This window comes from Colobus angolensis, unplaced genomic scaffold, assembly GCF_000951035.1.
Source record: "Colobus angolensis palliatus isolate OR3802 unplaced genomic scaffold, Cang.pa_1.0 Scaffold147, whole genome shotgun sequence".
In the NCBI taxonomy this organism is placed as follows: domain Eukaryota; kingdom Metazoa; phylum Chordata; class Mammalia; order Primates; family Cercopithecidae; genus Colobus; species Colobus angolensis.
Genome location: NW_012114566.1, coordinates 3845678 through 3862996, shown reverse-complemented (window position 1 = coordinate 3862996; position 17319 = coordinate 3845678). Strand labels below are relative to the sequence as shown.

Genomic DNA, 17319 nt, shown 5'->3' with positions numbered 1-17319 from the left:
TTTCTGAAACCACACTGGACAAAAGACTGGATTAGCTCAGCAAGCTGCCATTGTTTCTCTTTACACATAACCTCATGTTATAATTTCAGTGATTTCCCAGAGATAGTGTGGTTAATTATTTAGAAAACATATATCTCTACAAAATATCAACAACAGCAAAACTCTCTTTTACTTTTTTAGTTTACTTCTTTGAATTACCGACTTGATTTATGAAGCCCTATTTGAAATAAGGCAATGCTTGAGAAAAATTAGGTCAGGTTATGTTTTCCTTTTTGCCACCACCCAGAATTCTGATTTAAAATATTGATGAACTAAAGAAGTGGAAGGCTTGTTATTTGTTGTTTCTATTGATCCACACAATATCGCTACACAGGGAGAGTGTAATGTAATAAACCCTATAAAGGAAGCACATCCTCTTTTTCTACATAGGTAGGTTATCTTACCATAATAGAATGCAACCAGAAAAGGATGGAACATAATAATGTCCTACTACATCAAGGAAATTTGATGACTCTAGAATTGATAATGGAATACATGAATCTCTTCACCTCTAGGTCTTTAGCTTGATGACATTGTGAGCTTACAAAATTTGAAAACTACATAGTTACTATGGGAATGTTGCTGTGGTTTATAGTTTAAGGAAAAGGAGTTGCTAGCATGAGCATAAGTCTATAACAAACACTGGCGTGTTCTAAAGGTCACATGGATATTTGAACCAATGTATTTGTACACTTTAAGAGAAAAACTGCCTGTTTGGCTTTAGTTTTCTCATATTTATGACAAGTGAACCAGAGGATACTTTCGGCTTCAGTTATATGTAATTCCAGTTAATGCAATCAGGTTTAAAATTTTTATGGTAGTTTTATTACACAGTAATGTGGCTATATCTGACAAGTGCTAGAAAAAAGCATTATAAATTTAGCCAGGTTCATCTTAAAGCTCTGCCAGTCCTTTTTTCAGTTGCCTGGCTGCTGAGATTGGCCTCTCTTTACTCTTCTTTTTCTTATAATTCAACCCTATTGGACTCCAGAACCTAACTTTCCCTCCACGACAAACGAGGGTTCCAGGGCTCTCAGCAGCTGGACAGTGTGGAAAACAAGGGAAGGTCCAAATGGCCTATCCCAAGACAATGGATATATGGAAAAGATCTCCCGGTTTTAGAAAGAAAGAATACTATAAAAATATCAAGCCAAAGTGATGTAATGGAAAGCTAGAACTAGACCCAAGAGAATGGTTCTGCAAAGACAGTACAAGATGATAGATGAATTAAAAATTCCTGAGAAATAGCCCTTTATGAGATGGCAGAGAGAGGCAGAGTTAATGGGCTGGGAAGCGACCTCTAAAGGTGCTGCACTAGTGCAACATAGAACAATATCATGGTCTCTTCCTAACTGTTCACCCCAGAGCTTACCAGTGGGGTCTTATTTTCAAGACAATAGATAGTAATTAGGTAAATTAATGTAAGTTAATTGATTATTCCTCCTTTGTAATATAATATCTGAACCCAATTAAAATTCATAAGCCTTAAGAGCATCTTTAAGAAATAACTGTATTGAAGGGAGGAGATTTTAGACACTACAACAGATGGGGGAAGAGATTAACATTAGGCAGGAGGCCTTTTCATTCCTATTAATTCATGTAATGCAGACAAATGTTCTCCTTTCTACGCTTAGTAAGATTGACTCTGACTAATGAAATAAAGAATAAATTGTTTCAGAGTTGAGAGGACTTTCAATGCTAATCTAGTACAATTTAACACTTGATACTATCTGCTTTTTATCTTCAAAAAAGTAATTTCCAAAAGAAAAGTCTGAAACATATTTTTTAAAGTGATTTTAACTTAAATATGCATAGTTGAATAGTTTTATATAGGAGACATATAAGACTATAAATTTTATGAGAGAGCATTTGTTACTTTGTAATAGAACACACATTAAAAACTAGTAATTAATGTTTGTTTATTTATTTATTTATTTTCTTTTAAGACATGTAGTCTCATTCTATTGCTCAGGCTGGCATGCAGTGGCATGATCATAGCTCACTGTAGCCTCAAACTTCTGGACTTATGCCATTTTCCCACCTCAGCCTTTGAGTAGCTGAGACCATGGGCATGAACCACCATGCTCAGCTAATTTTAAAATTTTTTGTACATACAGGGTCTCTCTATGTTGCCCAGGCTGGTCTTGAACTCCTGGCTTTAACCATCCTCCTGCCATGCTCTACCAAAGTGCTGAGATTACAGGTGTGAGCCACCACACCCACACAAAAGCTAGCTATTTTTCTAATTAAACGTTAGGACTTGTCATGTGTAAAACATAAAAATAAAAAAACAAAAAATAACCATGTATAGGTACCCAGTAAAACTTCTTGAATATTTTGATATGTTTTTTGAAAACAGAGTTGTAGTAATGACTTGTCAAATATGAAAATAAAAACATTTTTTAAATGTGACTTTCTTTTAATTGATTTTATTGAATTTGATATAAAATATGTATTGAATGTGAAAACTTGGGGCTGAAAGCAGGCTCATGTAGAACCTGTGACAGTAAAAGTAATAGTAAATGGTGTTTACTTATGAACTGTTGGCAATTTTACTCCTAATAAATTCAGACTCATTGGACTGTACTTTTCAGTGTCCTAACCACTCACTGAAGGCATACAAATTCTCCTAAACCTCTAGGGCTCTACCGATTGCACTGAAGCAATAGTAAAATAAACAACAATAATTTTATGATCATCACTCTATAGTCAGTGCACCAAATGGTGCCCTGAGAGAGCGTACCTCTTTGCCATGGAGTAATTGGAGCAGTGAGAGTAGAGAGCCTATAAAAAAAAAACAAAAACAAAAAACTTCAGTATTCTATTACATCTTATATTTGCAGTTCATTGATTTAGGGGGAAAAAGAAAAAAACAAACAGAAGACTACTGAGGCAATGAAACTCTTAGTTGTAAGAATAGGAATCATAGTCGCTGTATAATCGATGGAAGCATATTTCTAGACAGTGTTGGGGAGGGAACATTTTCATATCGTTTGCTGTTTTCTCTGCTATGATTCTTAAAAACAGAAAAGAGAGAGAGAAAATAAATGAAATACAACTTCCTATGGCTCTTACTTTAAAATTCTAGGGGTGATTTAACATCTACTAACATAAGTTTAAATTTTTTGGGGGGGAGGCGGAGAATTTACCCATGGTTTGCTGCCAGGGCTGATTCTGTGCGTGGGAGAATGGGCAGGTGTCTGTACAGTGAGGGAATAATTCTCTGCCACATGGTATCATCTTCTTATCAGACACTTAGTAATGCCTGAAATTCAGCTATTAAAAGACTATTCCCTTGCCTTTTATTAAAGCATCTCATATTAAGATCTATTCTTAGGAAGGGTAACATATTAAGTCTTAATAATTTAAACAACTTATGAAACTAGTAAATAAGATCTGTTTCAGTATACCATTGGCTAAGAATGGCTTCTTGTAGAATGACAGATGTGTGAAGATTCACCATTTAGGGTTTTTTTTTAAATTATTTTTTAGATAGTCAAAAGTTCTAATTCCTGTATAAGTTATTATTTCATTGAGCCATAACTGCCAATAACACTTGATGACATGATAGCGCATGAGACCTATTGCCTAGGAGTGAGCCTAATCACCAGCACCAGCCTGGTAATACAGATTTATTGTTCTTTACTGTCACATATGCATGCATGAAATTAGGAATACTGTGATAAAGAGTAAGTAGCAAAAAAGGAGTTCAATGCCTGAAGCAGAGTAAGTGCTTGACAAATGTTTGCTGGATGCTTTAGAAATGTCTAGAACATTTAAGAAGCAGAATGAGGGTAAAGGAGAGTCAGAAGTTTGCAAGAGGTTCAAAGGAGAATAGAATATTTGGCCAGTTTTGTCCTGTTACTCAGGGCTAACTATAGCTTTGGTATAGTGTTGTCATCAAACAGTAGTTTCCTAAGTGCGTCCTCTCCACCAAGGACCTCTCCCCTCTCCAATAAACATGCAATCCTAGTAAGAGCTGTGTGCTTGCTGCGAAAATACAGCTGGAGAACAAGCTTCCCTATCTGCAATCACACTATACTGAATAAGCCTCTGTACTACAGAAATTCTAGTGCTTCCCAGTCTGCCTTTGGAATCCCTCCTGGATGGGTAGCCTGGCCATTAAACTATTTCTCTATTTTATGGAGTATTTTTACTCTACATCTTTTCTGGCTGATCATTCAGTTAGAAATCACATTTCATGGTAGGACAGGGCAAGGATTTCTGATGGAATTTTTATTATCCAAATGATGCAACATACTTGTTTTTCCCTCTCCAAACACTGTTAATGAGTATGTCAGTGCTGGGGTACACAATCTCCTCATTATTATTCTATGTTGGTTTTGGGTTTTGTTTTTATGCTAGGGGATATCATCTTCACAGTCTAGCACCTTTCTTGACATTTTTAATCTTTTTTCCAGAAACAAAGTTGCAAGATTGATAGCAGAGTCATAACCACGGTGTTTTATGTGCCATGACACCTTTCATTTACTCTTAGTCTAAGAAAATATCAGACAGGGAAAAAAGGCATGTCTTCCATTTTCTTCATAACATATTTTTATTGCAATCTAGCTGAGAACTTCTGTGTTTGAGTATGAAAAATGACATGGCTGTATTTATGGGCTCTGGGTGCGACAGTCAATAAACTTTGCTTTTATAAATGGCACAACAGATAGGCAGAAATTTCTATCATGCTTTTTATAATTTTTTGTAGACAAGCTATCAAATTATTGATTAAATCCTCAATTTAGAATGTGAGAGAAATTATATCACCCTCTACAATTAACTCTTGTTTTCTATCTTAAAATTGGATATTCTAATGAAAATAAAAAGGAAGGAAACACATTTAAATGTATAAAAATTACAAATGGTTAAATAGATGAGGCAAGAATATACATAGGCATATACTTTTTTGTTGCTTTACTTTGAAAAATATAAAAGTATATCACTATTGAAATCCTCAGGGGGAAAAAAAACCTTAAAATTCGAGTAGACAGAATAATGTTGACGTTTTTATAAGAAAAAAATTGATTTTTCAGTGTCTTCAAGGCATTCTCTGTATCAGTTGCAATCAACAGGGATTGAAAAAAATCTGGGGTAATAAAAGCAGTTAGAGAATGCCCTTTGGGCAGTCCTTCCCCTGGAGAACACAATTGCCTTTGACAGAGATAACTAATATTCTGCATATTTCCCCTAATCAGGCTGCCTAAAATCATTTTAATCTTGAGGTGAGAAAACCTGTTGCATTGATTTCATTTTTAAACGTGTGTATTTCTTTTAGGACTCACACAGCCGCTGTCTATACCTCCCATAAAATATAATCCTGACCAAATTATTAAATTATATCTTAGTACTCTTTGGATGTTTAGAACATCAAGTTATAAAGAACATAGCTGATAAAGTAGCTAGAAGTTTGGCACATCAGAATGATTGAGTACTTAGAGTACTTAATCTCTATAATAGCAAAGTAGAAATTAGTGATCTTACTTATAAATTTTATATTTAAATCCTTGTCAGACAACAGTGAAATATATTAAATGACCTTTACTTTTTTCCATTACTAGATGATGAGTTGCGTACATCTACCTCCCTTTTCCTTATTGGAAGGTGACGATCTTTTTTCATATTTCCTTGAGAAAATATAAGCAATTAAAAGAGAATTTTCTCACCCAAACTCCATTAACTCTACTAGTCTATTTGAATCTAGAACTAATCACCCCATCTTACTCTTATTTAAATTAGAAAACAAATTGACTTTTCTCCTATTAAAGGTCAATCCTGCAAATGTACACGGATCCTATCTTCTCTCACCTGTTCAAGGACTCGACTCATACAATTGTCTTCTCTTTTTCTTGAATCGCTGATATTTTCTTTTCTCTTAGGTCATTCTCACCAACATACAAGTGTGTTGCAAAGATGATGCAAAACAACTTCCTTTAAACCTATATCCCTGTCCGGCTGCTTCTCCATTTTTCTTTTCCCTGCGTAGAAAAACTCAATGGAGTGTTGTTCCTTTTCCACTTTCCTTTGCTCTGCTCTTGAATCCCCTTCAATGAATCGTACACTATTCTTATCACTCACATCTATTGCCAAGGTCTTCAGTGACCTCCCATTGCCTCATTAGTTAACTGTTGGTCTTAGGCACATAACTGACAATTGTCTCCTTGAAGACTTTACCTCTTAAAGCAGCACAATCTTGAAATTTTGCTCTTGCCTTACTGGGCATTTTTTCTCAGTTTACTTTGCTTTATTATCTTCATTTTGCCAATATTTTTGGCATGATTCAGTGTTCAGTCCTTTAGACATCTTCTTTTTATTGATTTCCTAGGACCTTCCATCCTGTATCATGGCCTTAAAAACCCTCTGCCATGGCTTTAAAAAACATCAAGAGACTGAGACTCCCCAGTTTTTATCACCAGTTATGATGACTGTTGAACTCCAGACTCACAGATCCGATTATATATTCAATATCTCCATTTGGATATTTAACAGAAATATCAAACTCTATCAACTTTTGATTTTCTCTCCTAATAATGCTCTTTCTTCAGTTTTTCATCTTGGTAAGGTTTCCAACATTCACCTAATTATTTAAGCCAAAATATTGGATTCATCCTTCACTGCACTCTTTTTTCTCAAACCCTTTGTTTCTAACTTGTAAATATATTCTGAATTAGATTACCCTCTCTAAGGATCAGCTCTCATCCCCATTACTCCTATACTTTACTCACTTTCATAGAATGTATCACTGCCAAATAATATTAGTGTTTGTCTACTTGCTTATTGTCTTTTTTATGTACTAAAATGTAAGCTCTGTAAAAGCAAAGATTTTGTTAGTTTTGTTCACTGTTGTATTGCTAGCATCTAGACCCTGGCAGAAGCTAGCCAGGATCAGTAAATATTTGTTGAATGGATAATAAATATTCAAATACGGAGGCAGTGTTTCCCTTTCAGGGGTCATATTAAATGTGGCTCTTTTACGGACTCATGTTTTCAAACTGAACTTACTTTACAAATAGGAGTTACTTAGAAGCAATTTTCAAATGAGTCAATACCTATTACATTTTGAACTCAAAGGTTACTAATCTATAACATAGAGAAAGAAGTCTGAGTAGAGAAAATATTTTTCTGTAGCTAAAGTATTTTCCACTGGCTACAATTAGAAAGGTGACTAGGAGATTTTAAAGCTGCCATTAGCCACTTCTCAGTAACTAATGTAAACTGATCATCACTAGACGGTCTGCTAGTTCTAATATTCATGTAATAATCTAAAATTTGAATGAATTATATTCTGAAATTTTGAGATTTACTTACAGACTTTCAATGGTTATCAATTACATTTCTTTCATTGTTTTTTCTGATTAAAATAACTGCATTATTTATTTTATTGTGTTTACTGAAATACATTATTATTTTACAATGTATTAATTCAGTAAAGTCTCTTTAAAAAACATTGGGGAGTTCATATTCAAACAATCCTCCACGTTTCATTCATGTATTAAACACTTGCCATGTGCCAGTAAGACTTTCAGATAATAGAGGAGATACCTCCTTGGTTTGGTTAGACCAGCTCTCTGCAAAACAGGGAAACTGTGAGAGCCACCAATCTGCAAAATGAAAAGATACATTTGTGCTGGGGAGGGGATGATGTTATTGTCTTTTGTTGTGCTTATAAAATGGGTCTTCTTCCAGAAAAACAATATATTGCATAGCTTCTCAACTATCACATTTCAAGTTGAAATATTCTCTAAATGAAGGCACCAGTATTTCACTACTAAAGTCTAAATAGCAAAGTGACTAAATTGTTTTAAGATTTATGGTTAATTCAGGTTCATCAGTAGTTTACCTGGATGAGTTTTTCCATTGCCAAAGACAAGATTAAAAAGCACAGGTTTGGCACAGTGGTTCATGCCTATAGTCCTGGATCTTTGGGAGGCCAAGTGAAGGAAGATTACTTGAGACCAGGAGTTTGAGACCAGCCTGGGCAATGCAGTGAGACCCTGTCTCTCTCTCTCTCTCTGTATATATATATATATATATATAACACAAAACAAAACAAGATAAAAAACATAGCTTTAGCCATTGAACTAATGTGCCAATACTGAACTCACCATCTTTTCTAAAAACTGATTCTACTTTCTTCCCTTACTGTTTATTTTAATGATAATTTTTCTCCCCATCACCCACATGTAAAATTTCCAAATAATCCTTGACTTCATGCCACTCGTTGTCCACAATACAATAATAACTGCAATTTTGAACTTCTGCTTCATTACATCAACCTATTTCTACTTAAGGTCTCAACACTTCCTACTTTAGTTTCTCATCACCTAGTTTCTGAGAAATTAAAATGGCCTTTTTATGTTCAGTAATTCAGATATCTGCTACCTATGTCCACAAGATTTTCATAATTTTGGGTTACTTTCTTTATAAAAACAAATGAAATTAATGCCATTCTCTATGTGACATGTAGAATCTAGTTTGGAGGACCATAGAAGAGGTTTACTTAGGGAAAACTCTGAGAATTCTCTGGGGCTTACATTTTTCCTAATGACCTCTGCTTCCAGTAGGAATGTTGCCACATATGGCGATTCTCCATTTCTGCAATTCATGAATCTAAACAGGAACAAAGATATCTTTTTCCATTCTCTTAACTCCTTTCCAACTTCACTCTAGATTTCAAGGCAGTGTGTAAGACATTTCCATTTTACCTTAATGTACACATGAATTATACTTCTGACATGAATTATACTCTACCAGTTAAAAAGTAAAATTATACTCTACCATTTATAAATAAAAGCAAGAACATTTTTAAATAATCCAACATGTTATCATTAACTATAGTTACCATGCTGGAAAACGATCTATTTAACTAATTACTCCTACCTGTAATTTTGCATACTTTGTCTAACATCTCCCCAACGTGATCCCCCAAATGCCTTAGCTTCTGGTAACAAACATTCTACTCTCTATTTCTATAAGATCATCATTTTTAGATTCTACATGAGTGAGATATGTGGTACTTGTCTTTCTATGACTGGCTTATTTCATTTAACATAATGCTAAGAGAAGAGATATTAAATGTTCCTACTACAGAAATGGTAACTATGTGAGATAATGCATATGTCAATTACATAGGTTTAACTATTCCACAATGTACATATACTTCAAAACATCATGTTGTACACTATAAAGACATACAAATTTGTATCAATTTAAATAAATAACCCCCCGAAATAAAAGCAAAAACATACAATTTGGAAAATTGAGTGGGAAATGTATACTTCTCACTGTATTCTACTTATCTCTCTCACTATATTTTACCCACCCAAATAATATCTTACATATTATTTTAGACTTGATCTTCTTAAAGCATAGTTTTGACCACATTATACTGTATTTCTACAATTAACTGTAGTTTCCCATTGCAGCCAAAATTAAAAATAATTTCATTATCTTGACGTTCAATAGCCTGTACATTTTGTCCTTAACCTATTTTGTCAGCTACTACAAAACTCTATAACTTTGAACTCAGTTATTTTCACTTAACAGTTATATTAAGTGAGTTATTAATATTAAAATGTGATAAATATTAGCTGAATCAAAGGGATATTGTGCTTATACAATAAGCTAATAAATGTGAACTATGTATTACAGTGTCTAGCTCCTAAAATATGCTCAGAAAACAGTAACTATTATTAGTGTCATTATGAAATATTGCACCAGTTATGCATGCTGTACCTTGCAGAAAACTGAAAAACTGAGGTCAATCTCTCCTCAACATATTCAAATCTTTCACACATCTGTACTTCTGTCAAAGCTGTTTCTTTTGCTTGACATTCTTTTATCCATCTCTGCATATTGAATTCTTATTCTGCCATTAAGGCAAGGCTGAGACCAAATACCATCACCATCAGGAAACTTGTGCTTCCACTAAACAGACATATCTAGCCATTCTTTGAAACTCAATGAAACTATACATCTTTTATGAAAGATGTCATACCTGATTATAAAAATATAGTTCTTCACAGATATCTTAAACTTTCTACTTGATTATATCTTTCTTGAAGGCAGACTGTCTTACCGATCTCTTTCAGATCCCAGTTAATGCTGAGATCTATAAATACCAGATAAATAAATAAATTAATTAAAATGTCTACCCAAAGAATACTTCAGCATAAATACATTGTGATGATAAAAGGTAGTGCTAAGATAAATTATAGCAATATTCATTTTCTTGCTCAGTGCAATACAGTTGTTAATACATTTTCATTTTCCCACATTTGATTTATATATTATTATTATTATTTTTTGAGACGGAGTTTTGCTCTTGTTGCCCAGGCTGGAGTGCAATGGTACGATCTCAGCTCACTGCAACCTCCACCTCCCAGGTTCAAGCGAATCTCCTGCCTCAGCCTCCCTAGCAGCTGGAATTACAGGCATGTGCCACCATGCCCGGCTAGAGATAGGGTTTCTCCATGTTGGTCAGGCTGGTCTCGAACTCCCCACCTCAGGTGATCCTCCCACCTCGGCCTCCCAAAGTGCTGGGATTACAGGCATGAGCAACATGCCCGGTTATATATTATTTTTATAATAAAATGTGATAGAATATATTCTTTTGGTATATGACAATATGTCATTATTCTGAATATTATTCATCTTGGTAAAGAGATTTTTTTCATTAAAAATAGTTAAGGAATGAAAACAGGGAGAAATCAATATGGCCAGTATGTTTTGAAAAAGAAAATATTTCAATGTTATATCTTTTTTTCACTTATATGATATTAACTTGATTCATATTTTCAGTTTGGTTGGTTGACTTTGATCTACAATTTATTATATATTTGAATACTGTAATACTTTCTCTCTCTTTTTTTCTCCACACCATAATTCTGTATCTCTCCTTTTTAAACTACATAATTTTCTCCTAATATTACATATTTAACTTTTTCTGTTCTTTGCATAATTTTATAAGTTTTTTTAAAAAAAATTAGCCCTTTTGGCTGGGCACAGTGGCTCATGCCTGTAATCCCAGTACAAAAAGTAGTCAGGCATGATGGTGCGTGTCTGTAGTCCCAGCTACTCAGGAGACTGAGGCAGTAGAATGGCTTGGGTCTGGGAGGTGGAGGTTGCAGTGAGCTGAGGTCATGCCACTGCATTCCGGCCTAAGTGGATCGAGACTCCCTCACACACACACACACACACACACACACACACCAAAAACATAAAATAAAAATAAATAAATAGACCTTTTACAGATTGCCTGCATTTTGTTTCATATATTAGTAATTCACTTCTTACATAAGTTTTAATGATTTTGATTAGAAGTTCTCAGTCTTCTCATTTCTAACTGCATACCCATTTTCCTTATTTTTACAGCCTTTATATAATTTGTATATGATAAAATAAGAGTAAATCTGAAAAAAATCCTCTTTCAATCTTTGAAGTTCGACTGGCTTAAAACCAATTCTTCGTGTTGTGTAGATTACAATTTTCTGTTTTCTCACAACATTAGTCTGACTCTCCATTTTATATACTTTATATGCGAGTCATTATTCAACCTTTTATTCAGTTAAAACTGGAATTGTTTTCATCTTTGACTTCAGAAATATTGATGTGCACATACTGGGAGCTTCATTTAGTGGAGATAATTGCTTACACATACAATTACAGGTTTAATTAAAGAAAATTAAAATATAGAACAATTAGATTATATATATTTATATATACATTTATTGTATACATATATTTGTTAGTTACATAATTATTTGTTAATATATGAATTCATTACTTCAATCACTTAGAAGGAAACTAGCCAAATTAATATTCTTATAATTGAATAGAAGAACTGGAGGTTTAAATGAAATCTTAAAAATGACAAGTTTTTATACACACTGAAAACATTTATTTAGCACAAACTATATATCAAAATCATATTATTGTAAGTAAATAAATCCACTTTTAGTATACTTTTGACTGTGAGAGGATAAGGATAGGCTTTCAAGGACATGGTTATAGTGAATTGGAATATAAATAGGTATTTTTATGAACCTGGTCAAATAAACATTTCCACATTTCCAAGTTCCTCTTTTCAATTCACAATTTTAGAATCAGTCTTCAAAGGTTGTGGCACTAATGAATACAAATACATTACTAGAAAAATCAAATCATTTTTTGATCATACAGAACACAAATACAATGCTCCATCACAGGAGAGAGAAATGTTTTCAGGTCTGTCAACATGCAAGGAGTGATGAGGAGTATGAGGACAATTTTTCTCCTCTACCGTGAATCAGTTGACAACCTGCTGTAGGTGTTTATTCAACCAACGTCTTGGTTCTCTAAGTTAAAATGTCAACCGAGTGCTTGTTTGTGCTTCAGTATCTTCTATGTGGAAGGTTAATGTTCATTACCTCTCACTAAGTGTTGATGCAGGTATCCCTTTGATTGAAGTCATCTAATGTGCTTTTCAAGTGTTCTTTTGGGAAAACTGTCCATTGACTAAGGATGACAACCAATAAGAGCATCACATCTATTCTGATCAGTCTTGTATCCACGTTACCCAAGCTGGTGCTCTTCAACTGGCATGTGGTAATGATGCACAACAGAGATTAGATGCGGTGCAGGTAGAGCTAGATTACATATTTGCCAGGGCTATGCCAGCTTTCAACTTGAAATACACTGAAAGAATTGGATCCTTAGACCTTGAGGTTTTTTGTGGGTTCTTGTGTTTCAGTGGCTTCCTTCCTCCATATTTGACCTTCTGTCTCAAGAGGTAAACCACAGTTAATAATTAGCAAAGACCAATGAAGATTACTTAAATAAAGCATTCACAACTTATGTTGTAGGTATCCTTCCTCCAGTATGTCCTTTGATTTTTTAAAGTCACCATTATTAAATCAAACCCTGTTAGATTATGAAGCACCTGACTTTAGAATTACTGGTTATGTTTTTCACTAAAACAATTAACTGATTGACTCAATACGCAGCTACCAAAACCAAATAAGTTGTCAAATAAGTATTGCCTGTGTTAACCATGAACCCATTTCCATCTCAGTTTCTCAGGGGAATCTCAACACGCCTTTATATTCCAGCCTCTCTTCAAAGAATGTTTATGACATACAAAAGTTTACTGACAAGTAGCTAGCCAAAAAAATGGCTGTCTAAATCTAGATTTTGCATAAAGCTTTGCAGCAAGGATGCTTTCCATAGTGGGCCGTTTTGAGTGAGAAGTAGTTTCACTAAGGTCATTTCAGTTGTCAAATGAAGACACTAAGGACTGACATTGTCAGCCTATCTTTGTTAACCTGATTACACACCCATCTAAGATTTTACTATCACCTGAGAAATCTATGATCCAACAGGTTTCAAGAGTCCTAAGGTCAACAGTAAAGTGACAAAAGTAAGAGTAGAGGGAAGACTAAGTCTAGATCTCCAAATTTAGGAATGATGAGGGCAAGTGAAACACAGTTCAAGATAGATTTAAGAGATTAGGAGAGAAGCTGACTAGCTAACCAGGCTCAGATGTGGTCAATTGACAAGGTTATGTTAAGCAGAGATGATTCACAATTCTACTGATGCTTCTGAGAGAACTTTTTTGTGTGTGGAAATAATCTTAGCATTTGTAAGAACATTTTTGTTGTGGGCTTATACTCATGTAATCCAGGATAAGTCTATTTTCTCCATTGGGAAAAAACTGTTGTGCTACTTAGTTTTATAATCTCATTGAGGCTTTCTTGGTTTATTTTTGTTTGTTTTATTGTTTTGTTGTTATTATGTATAAAAAATGTTTAAAGTCTTGTTAAAGGCAGACAGAAATCCTATGACTTGAGAGAATTTCTTGGGGGAGGAGAGGTTTATGGCAGATGCATTTGACAACAATAATGTAACTTAAGCAGACCCTGTATGGCAGGTGCACATGATAGAAGTAACAATTTAAGAAAGGAAGGTTGCCACGTGGAGGTTGCAGGTGGTGGCGCGGAGCAGGGCGGTGGGGGAAATGTGCTAAGGGAACATGCTATATAAGCTGTGTGCTTTTCACAAGTGGTAGTGGTTCATCCAGTCTGCTGCTGTTGGACAGTCTCCGTGTGTAAATTTCCCTAAATGTATTTTTTTTTTTTTTTCTACTTGTGTCTCTTCTTTGGCCTCTTGAACTTGGCACCACCGCTGTTGAAGTTAATAGGGATCTGGCATGATGGGGATAAAAATTCCAATGCATGAATTACAGGATTTCTTTAAGCCTGTGAGGGGAGGCCCCAAATCATATTCGCTGGTGGGCTCTTCTATTTGAGAGAAACACAAGTGCCTGATATCCTGGCCCATGCCAGAAACAAACAAACAAGAAAAGGCCGCTAAATAATATTGCTTCAAAACTTTAGACTTAGTTACTTACATTAGTTATAGTATAGGCTCTTGCTTTTGCCCTACTTTTACAGTGCTCAGCTTCAGTTTCTTACAGAATGGTCAAATGGTATTTATGAAGTTTTCTGAATAGCTAGTCATAATCCGAATTCCCTTCATAGGTTAAATAAACAAATTATTTTTGTTGCATTTCATGAAATGTTTCGAAAGAAGTCTTCTGTGTGAGAATTCCATGTGTCCTTTTTATTTATTCAGAAAACTGGTATTGAATGATCACTAAGCTCTAGGCTTTTTCTCTAGATGCTAGAGGTAAAACAGAAGTAAAATAAATAATCAGAAAAGTACGTAAAACATACTATGTTTGGTGAATAAGAAAGAAATAGAAGGTGTGTAGAAAGTGTAGGGTCTTAAAATTTTTAGAAGATAAAGTTCTAAGAGATGCCTCACCTAAGATGACATTTGCATAAAGACCTAAAAGAGGTGAGCAAGTAAGCCATTCCAGTAATTGATAAATGATTATTCCAGGAAGTGAGAAGCCCCTCTGAGGTGGCAGCTTGCCTGGCTTCTTCAAGGAACAGGAAGAAGTGCAGTGTGTCTGGAGCGAGACAAACAAGAGTAAGAGTAGTAAGGAGATGAAGGAAATGAGATTAAAGAGGTAATGAATATACAGATCAGGTAGAGTTTTATAGATCATTATAAGAGCTTTGAATTTTGCTCTGGTTAAAATAGGAGCCCTTTGAGGGACTGAGTGAAGAACTGACCTTATCTGCCTTAGCATTTTAATGGTATAACTCGGGCTGGTGTGTTGGGATATTGTAAAAATGAAGAGGGCATAGGTGGAAAAAGGGAAACCAGGCAGAAAATTTTGAAATAATCTAGGTGAGTAATAATGGTAGGACAGTAGCAGTAGTTACTGAGAAGTGGTGGGATGTCTGATAGGTTTGACCTCATGGTCAAAGGGATTTATTGATGCATTAGATGCAGTTGAATTAAAGATTTCCACCTATTTCCTATTTCTTAATTAGCAGAAGAGTTACTCTGAATATGATTGTGTAGCTAAACTCTATCAACACTAATTTTCTATCAGATTTTACTGTTACCTTTAAATATGCTATTGAAACTCTGGGAAATTAGCATATGTTCATCAAAAACTCAGTCCTAATACCAGCAAACCTGCATTGTTTAAAAAAGTGGTATTAAAGAAGTTTATTTTTAATCTAGAATCTTATTTTCCACCTAGACTCTTATTTTTCTGACTATAGAAAATGGATGTGGAAGGAACTGGCTCAGTAATCACTATCTAGTCACTGAGAGAATGTGTGATTGTTTGGCTCTTGGGGTTGGTCAAGGAGTCAATGAGGCCAAAGTCACAGGTGCACTCTTTGTATAAGCTTATGAACTTTGTGTTTTCTCCTCCAGAGAATCTGTTTCTGATCTCGTACATTCAACTCAAAAAAACATTACCTTGCTCATGAGGGTAACCTGCAAAATAGTATGGAGAGGTCAGTCTAGATCCATCATCATTTCTAGAAACACAATTCACACCACTTCCTTTACTTACAACAATAAAAGTAAATGACATGTCCCCATATTTAGACAATACATTATGACTAAGGAAATAATGAATACAAATGTTCTGCAGAATTTTTTTTTTTTTTAGTGAAGTATATATATGACTTAAAATATTTTTATAAGAAAATTTTTATTTTATGAATTTATTAAAAGTATAGAAAATAGATTTCAATAACTAATGCAAAGCTGTAAAATAATCATGACTCTTACTGAACTTACTTCTTTTTCTATTTTATTCCAGAACCTACAGATAGACCACCTATACTATTAATCACAAAGTTTGAAACAATTGAAATTTTGTATCTTAATGGAAGTAAAATGGCAACTCTAAGCTCAGTCAATGGAAATGAAATTCATGCTCTGGATTTTATTTATAATGAAGACATGATTTGTTGGATTGAATCAAGAGAATCTTCAAATCAACTCAAATGTATCCAGATAACAAAAGCAGGAGGATTAACAGATGAATGGACAATCAATATTCTTCATTCCTTCCACAGTAAGTGTTTCAATTAAATATTATATGCCACCCTTTACTGATTTTATTTACAGACCCGTAGGCTGGATTCTCAAATTTCTAGCATAGCTCATGGCTGTTGGAAAGCTGTATGTGCAAATACAATGAACTTGAATTACTGTATTCACTACATGTTTTGCATATGCAAACACATACACATACACTTTCTCTCTTTAGGTAAGTAGTAAATTGCAGAGTTAATTGTAGTTCTTTCTTTAAGGCTTTTTACAGTGTCACCTAATGGGGAATTTTGATTTTTTTTTTTTTTTCTCACTGAGTGGTAATTTACAATGTGATAGTGAAGGTGGGATTAAAAAAAAAAAAAGGACAGAGTTGATAATTATAAGTTCATTGACTGTAGTTAAAAAATACCTCAAATGATTAGGTTTATGCTAATTGGGAGTAACTACCTGTTAACTCTCTTTAAAGCAAATCCATTTTTATACGTCCTCTTCCAACAAACTTGTGATTTGTGATTCACTTTGACTTCTCATGTCAGAAACTTGACAGACTAACCGTCCTTCTCTTCCTGCATATTACCATAAACTGAAATCTCATTGTCACACACACACACAGACACACACACACGGAGATGCACACATATTCTCTCTCTCCTTCTCTCTCCCTGCTTCCACATAGAAGTATAAAAATTGCTTTGTGTATGCTTAGGCAAACCATAGCATGAAAATTTTAACATGTATCCATTTAATTTATGATTTACAGAAAGTGTTTCTTACAAATTCAGCTAAGATAAAAATCAAGAAAAATGAAAAGAAGCTGGGCACAGTGGCTCATGCCTGTAATCCCAGCACTTTGGAAGGCCGAGTTAGGTG

General features: G+C 34.4%; 1 protein-coding gene across 1 annotated transcript in view; it reads left to right on the top strand.

Annotated features, from left to right (window-relative positions):
• LRP1B (low density lipoprotein receptor-related protein 1B) overlaps nt 1-17319 on the top strand; it is a 1318888-nt gene that overhangs the window by 251844 nt on the left and 1049725 nt on the right. The window contains exon 5 of the mRNA XM_011935709.1: nt 16211-16468. Within this exon, the coding sequence (XP_011791099.1) occupies nt 16211-16468 (258 nt within the window). The remainder of the gene's footprint in view (nt 1-16210; nt 16469-17319) is intronic.